At 46.2% G+C, this 7,412-nt stretch overlaps 1 protein-coding gene across 1 annotated transcript in view; it reads right to left on the minus strand.

Annotated features, from left to right (window-relative positions):
• TNFRSF21 (TNF receptor superfamily member 21) overlaps positions 1–5,888 on the minus strand; it is a 78,594-nt gene extending 72,706 nt beyond the window's left edge. The window contains exon 1 of the mRNA XM_001145645.7: positions 5,297–5,888. Within this exon, the coding sequence (XP_001145645.4) occupies positions 5,297–5,392 (96 nt within the window). The 5' untranslated portion in view covers positions 5,393–5,888. The remainder of the gene's footprint in view (positions 1–5,296) is intronic.
• Between the last annotated feature and the right edge of the window lie 1,524 nt (positions 5,889–7,412).

Genomic DNA, 7,412 nt, shown 5'->3' on the forward strand with positions numbered 1-7,412 from the left:
GTGACCTGGCATCACCGGAATTTGCCAGGCCTGCTTGGGGAAAGAAAGCCAACAGAATATTAGTGCTTTCTGGAAAATAAGCACAAGGAAAAGTCACTCAATTCATACCAGCCCCTGAATAGTAATGATCTGATAATGCACCGGATCATTTCGTGTCACCAAAAAAAAAAACCAAAAAAAAAAAAAAAAGATGTTTATTTAAGGCAATTAGAGTTTACATGCTTTATGAAGGACCAGCTGAACACAAAATTAATTTGCAAACTGTCTATGCAGCCTCCAAAGAGGCTTCACCTCTCATCTTTGTGGATATAGTTGCCTGCAAAGTTAAAGTGTGATGTCTCCACATTCTGGTCTACAATGCAGAAAGGACAAAGACCACCTGCCAGAGCCAGCCCAGAAGCTCCCACCTATTTGTTCTGACCCAATAATAGCATACCTGGAGAAAAGGACTGTCTTCAAACTGCCCCAGAATATACAGCATTAACTGTGCTTACCATATCCTGCTTGATAGACTTTGTCTACATCTAGCCACACTAAAATATGTCATGCAGGCATTTGGTGGATATATGCCTTTTCAAGCCTCCCTTTTTTCCCTTCCCAACTTAAGGTAGTCCTTAAATCCCACTTACGAGGAATTTTTTTTTATTGCTGATTTGATTTACTTGTGTAGTTTATTTACACTAGAGGTGTGTTTGTTTTGTACTGGACTTGGGGAAGATTCAAACATACGCCTTCAGAAACAGTTCAGATGACAGAGCTCAATTCCATGATACACATTTTGACTGTAATGATAACTCATGGGGTCGGTCAGGACTCCTGTATTCCAGCACAGGTTCTGCGCTCCCCATTCCTCTGATTAGAAGTTGCTTTCTCTACTGAGGCTAATGTATGTCATTCTCAGATTTGAAAGTTTTTTTTTTTTTTTCTCTTATTCTCAGACTAAGAGCCAAAGTTACTTCAGGTATTTTAAAGATTTTAGCACCAATCATATTTTGTGTATTAAGGTAAGTATACTACATTCATCCAGTGATTCCATATGAGCGAGTAAAACCCAACCAGCACTGGTGATGGCCATGCTCATTTTATATACCATACAAATTGTACCTTCATGGCAAGATCCAAATCCCAATTCATCCCTGGGTTCCCACTGCCCAGAATAGTGCCTCACTTAGAAAGGGTGCTCGATGCAGTTTCATTTGTAAACATGAAAAAGCAGTCACTTCCCCAGTAATTTTTTTTTCTCTCAACCAAAAAATACAGGGTGTTAAATCAGTATTTTTTATGCTCCCTTCCAGCTTTCACATTCTAGGATTGCAGAGCTAAGATATATAGGAGGGAGAAAATCTTTTGGATATAATATCAGCTCTAATTTAAAGTTCTGCTTGAATTTGCCACCAAGTCTTGACATGATTCAGAACTTCAGCCCCCACCAGACCACTCCACACCTGCCCAAACAGCCAAAGTGAATTGCCAATGTACGAGGTAATGTACTTTGATAAATGATGGTCAGGAGGTAGCACTAAGCTACATGTCTAGTTTCAGTAACAGAGAAAAACACTACTACTTGGCACTTTCTAGGCAAACGCACAGCTGGACAGGCTATAACAGCAAATAGCCCTCTATCTGGAATTCATAATGCTTGCAAAAGAGTTTTCTAAAACTTCAGACCTCATATCCTTACCAATTATGGCTCCCTTCTCTTCTGAGGGCCTCACTGCCAAAATCCTATCTATGCAGTTAAAGCGAGCTCCCCGAGGGCAAGGGGCATCTCTGACTAAGTAGTGTCACTCTGGGCAAGCCATTCTAGAGCATTCCTTATCACTGGCACAAACCTAAAGCTCTCATGGATCTTGTCTCTGCCTTACAGAGATATGATATAGCAAGGGTAAGTGTCTCAGGCAGAATAGTACAATTGGTAAAGTCAAGATGGTGGAAGGTAAGCTTAGATTCTGAAGACAAAGCACAATCATGCACACTAGACTTACTGGGTGTCGAGCAACAAGAATGTTTTGTCCACCTGAGCCCCAGACTTTTGAACCAAGCTCTTGTCTTTCAGTGTATGTTTTACTTTCTATTATCATGCAGACACTCATCAGAAATAGAAGGGCAAGCAGCAAGAATACTTCCTTCCAAAGGCATTCCTGTAATTCTCATTCACGTTCTGTAACAAACCAAACCACCTTCTTAACTTTTCCCCAGTGAGCCTTCTCTGTTGTTACATTTCATTATCAAGCAATTTGGACTTGTGAAACACAGTGTGGCACAGGGCTAAGGGAGGACATGAGCTGAAGAGCCAGGCAGTCCTGGGTTCTGGCCCCAGCAATATCACGTGCAAGCTGTGTGGCCTGGGACAAACCAATGAAGTTCTGGGAGCTTCCATTTTCTCAACTATAAAAAGGAGATAATATCACCTGCTTCACAAAGATGCTATGAATAAATGAGATACTGTATACAAAGCACCTGGCATGTAGCAATTGCTCTCTCTATACATATACAATTGCTATATACGTGTGTATATATTATATCATATTGTGTACCTATATATTTGTATTTTTATAAGCTTATAGTAAGCTATTTTTCATGCAGTTAGCCTGTCATGACAAACAAAAAGTCATAACACAAAAATGATGACAATAAATATTATCACACAAAAAGGGAGATATTTGAAAGAAGAGCATTAAAAGACATAATAAATAGAACACTTTACTGGGATTATTACTTTTTAATCTAACTGTAATACGTGGGCAGGCCACTAACTTGCCCACCTCCCCCAGTAGTGTTCTGAGTACCCTGCCACGTGTACCCAGGCTCCAGTACCTGATGTCCCTTATGTTCACATGGCCAAGGATCCCAATGGGATAAATACTTCTTGGAACAGTATCCTGAGATCATCATTTTACACATTAACAAAGCCTGTCCTGTGGACTTGGGCATGCAGAATAAGAATGTGAATGACAAAAGGCATTTCCTCCCCACCCTGGATGGGGATTATAACATAGTCTCTACTGATTCCTGGCACACCCTCCAGTCACCCTTCAGGATGAAGGGCTGAACCTCATGCCATTTCATGAATTTACCTGAAGTCTTTTTAGCATAGCTAGCAGAAGAATAAGGAATCCTGTATTGGTTATCAACTTGAGACTGCTCCTAAACCCCATTATAAATTTTATCTTTTTCAAAGTAGCCAAACTTAAATTGTCAGGTCTTTAGTTGCAAATCCAGTACACAATTTTTAGGGTAGGTTGAGTTTGATGACTTATTTTTTATTTTGGTTTTGGAGACAGGGTCTCACTCTGTCACTCAAGCTGGAGTGCCGTGGCATGGTCACAGCTCACTGCAGCCTCAACATCCTGGGCTCAAGCCATCCTCCCACCTCAGCCTCCTGAGTAGCTGGGCATACAGGCGCACACCACCGCCACACCCACCTAATTTCTTGTAGAGATGGGGTCTCACTATGTTGCCCAGGCAAATCTCGAACTCCTGGACTCAAGCAATCCTCCCACCTTGGCCTCCCAAAACGCTGGGATTACAGGCATAAGCCAGGGTGCCTAGCCTGATGATTCAAGAAAAGGAGCTGGGCCCTTTCTCAGTTAGTTAAGGCAACCTACCCTTTGATTACATCAAGACCTTTGTTTAATTACCTACCTCATGCTAAAAGGTAAAATAAATGGAGTATTGCACAGTGACTTAAGATTTAATCTGGGAATGGACTCTGTGAGGCATATAATAATCAGATGTGTTGGAAGCACCTGAAACATAGTAGTGGATAGTAGTGGATCTAAAGCCGTGAAAAAGGAAATGATGATAGTTCTCACTCCACTGAACTAGGATCAGTGTTCCCATGGACCTAGATGTGTTTCTCTCCACACCAAGACTGTCAATCCAGGTTCATTGTCCCAAGAGACTCCCCGACTACTGCTTACCACCCACCACACTTGTTTCACTTGTTTCAAAGATATAAACCTTGGCCATGCCATTAATAAGTGGGCAGAAAAGAGTTTCTGAAGGGAGACTGGGACTTGCCTCATTATAAATGCTAACAGTAACAAACTTTTCTTTAGTCTCTCTCTTCCTCTTAAAACACACACACAAGGAACCAGAGTGTCTGTAGGATGAATTCCCAGGCCATAGCAACTGCAATGTCCTGAGATCTAAGCAGTTCTTGGCTGGCCAGGCGTTAAGCCCTTTTGGGGAAGGAGACAGCAAGCCTGCTTTTCCCTTACACAGCCCTGTCGTGAAAACAAGCTCTTGTTTTTTGGGGGTTTTTTTGTTCGGTTTTTAGCTAAGAATTTCCATCCCTCCTGCAGTGATAAAAGATAGGCAAGGGAAGCTCAAGGGTTTGATCTCAAATTTTCTTCCACCTAACTTGCCCCTTCACCCCAATATTTGGAAATAAAGGGAGGGAATTTGGGGGAAGTTGAGGGTAAGTTTTTGGTCAAGATGATTGACCCGAGATGTGGATGCAGCTTAGACGATGAGGGAGACTGCACCACCCTGCAGGGTCACCTGCCTAGCCCCAGGTAAACGAGGGATCGGAAAGACTGTAGAAAATTCATCTTCCTTCACACACATCTCCTTCCCCCTCCCCCCATTCCAGTGCCAGCGCGCTGGCTGGCTGGAAGCCGGCGCTTTGGAGGCGCCGGAGAGTGGGTCTAAGGGTGATATTTCGGCATGCAGAACCTGAGACCCCACCCGAGCCAAGAGGGAAGAGAGAGGGTAAAGGGATTGAGCAGGGGGCGGCTTGCTCCCTGCTCGGGAATGCACCGCGCGACAGCACCCGGAGGTCTCCGGTGTCCGGCGCGCACCGGTACCACTCTCTTCCACTGCGGTAGCATCCCGACATGACATTGCAGCTGCAACAAAGCGCCGGCCTCGGCCGGCCCTCGGAGCCCCACACCGCGGCGAGGCCCCACACCACGCAGAGGGGCAGTGGCCGATGGGTGGGGGGCTGTGGCTGCGGGCGTGGGGAGCGCGAGGTAGGCCGAGTAGGGGGAAAAGCCCTCAAATGCGCAGAAGCCGGGCGGCTACCTCTAGCGTCTCCTCCAGCAAAGCCAGACTGCAAGGAAAACAATTCGTCTTCATTCCCGAGCCCCGGCTGAGCCCTGAGATTCCCCCAAATAACCTAGTCGAGGCCCTCTGGTGTGTTGCCTTCCCTTGCAAACCCCTCAGTGCCCGTAACCCAGTCGGCCGGGCCCCGCGCCTCCCTAAGCCCCGGCCCGGAGACCCGCCCGGCTCCCGGAGAGCGGTTCCTTCTGCTCCGGCGCCGCCGCCACCCCCGGTCCACGCAAGCGCTCACCAGGAGAAGGGAGCCCGCGATCATCGTGGCTGTGGCTCGGCGGGCGATGCGGCTGCAGGAGGCGAGGGCGGTGCTGCTGCTCGCAGAGGTCCCCATGGCTGAACCGGGGACTCGCAGGGGCGCCCGGGGCGCGCGGGGCAGCTGGAATCGGCGGCTGCTTCTGCCCAGCGCCGCATCCACCGCCGCCTCCCGGGCCGGGAGCCCATCTACCTCCAACACCCCATGTGCACTGCTGCGGCCGGGCAGAGGAGGGAGGCGGCAAGGGAGGCTCTAGGGGCGCTCAGCACCTGCCCAGCGGCGCGGCCGCCCAGGCGGGGAGAAGCCGCCGCGACTGCAGCCCGCGTCTCCGGGTGCTCTCCTCCGACAGCGGCTGAGGAGAACCAGGGAGGAGGACTGGGCGCGAGAGAGCAAAGGAACAACTTCCCATAGCGAAGCTTCCAGCCACTGCCAACCACCCTCCTCCGCTGCCCAGACTGGCCGGCGAGGGACTGAGTCGGTGGCCACCGGGCGCAGGGACACACGTGGTGGCGCCGAAGGGGCGGGGGACCGGCCCTTTGTGATGTCACCCGGGAGGAGGCCGGGCTCTTTTGTGCGGTTGGAAAGGCGAAGGCGTTCCAGGTAGAGCGGGGAGGGAGAGGGTGCCCCTTGGCGTTCGCTGAGGAAATTGCACGCGCCTGTTGACCCTGGGAAAGCGCTGAGAAAGCATCTCACTCCTGATCTAACTTTACTTATTTTTTCCAAGATAATTCCAACTAAATTATTTCAGCTACATACGCCTTTCCATTGTTTCGGACACGATGATTAAATCAGAGAGCGATGGTGAATAGACCACAGAGCACTTAGATCAACTGCGTGACAAAAAAGGAGACCTGTGTGTTGCTTCTCAAACTTTGCTGCCCTGTGGAATCACCTGGAGAGTTCAAAACATATATATTGATTCTTGGGCCCCACCTCTAGAGACTCTGATTTAATTGGAACAGGACAGGATCTGGTCTGGGCATTGAGGCTTGTTGTTGTTGTTGTTTGTTTGTTTTTTAAGTCTTCAGGGTGATTTTAATATGGGGCAAAGATTTTAATTTTTTATATTTTAATTTTAATATGGGCTTATGAATGCAATTAAGGAAATCCAAACTAAAAGGATTTAAAACCCAGAGTCATTGGTGTTGGGTCCATGGATGGTCTTGGAGGGACTTTTGAACTCCTTGAAATGTATCAAAAGATGCATTTTCCTAATTTAAAAATCAAGAGTTTTGAATCGGATTATCCCTGAGATTTTTTTAATCACCCTTCCCCCAAAAAATAATGCTAAAAATTTTTGAGTTGATTTCCAAAGGCCTTGTCAGGATGTGGGTGGTAGAATAGGTAGTATTCTGCTTCAGAAGGAGAACTGGAATATTCTCGTGGATGTTGGTATCTCACACACTTCTGAATGTAAGAGAGCACCTGTTATCCTTTTGTTTGTTTCACCTGGGGGAAGGCCGAGTCTCCTGACTGTGGCCACCATTTCTGGTATCGTGTAATCCATCATCTAGGTACTGACAGCACATGGCACACTGTATTGATATTACCTCTTCAGCCATCCAGTCCACACCCCTCAATTGGGAGCCCTATGGTGCTGGGCTTATCCTAGGCTTCTTTGGTCCCATTTCAAAAGAATCACACTTTTTAAACTATCAGCTTCAAGATCCAACACCCAGTGCTAATAAAGGTAACTTGCTAAGTCATAGGTACCAATTATTTGCTTTATTAGTTAACATGTTGTCCTTTGATTCTTTGTTCTATGCACACTTTGGTAGAAGCTAAAATTAATATGAGGGTTAATTCCAATCTATTATTTCAAACATTTGTCAGTATTGTCTATAAATGTTAGAGTGGGAAAAAAGCTACAATATATAACCTCTAGTGAAATTCAAAGAAGTTCTAGAAAATATTACCACTAATTATGGAGTTTTGGGGAGAGGATGATGGTTGGACTTGCCACTCTCTAGCTATTTTCAGAAGTTGAAAGAGTGAGGGTTAGATGCTGTGTTTTCATGCATAACTGTATCAATTTTTTCTTCAAAAATTCAAATGACTGGCCAATACTATTATAAGGTTGGGTTTTTTTTTTTAAGAA

This window comes from Pan troglodytes, chromosome 5 (genome assembly GCF_028858775.2).
Source record: "Pan troglodytes isolate AG18354 chromosome 5, NHGRI_mPanTro3-v2.0_pri, whole genome shotgun sequence".
Classification (NCBI taxonomy): Eukaryota; Metazoa; Chordata; class Mammalia; order Primates; family Hominidae; genus Pan; species Pan troglodytes.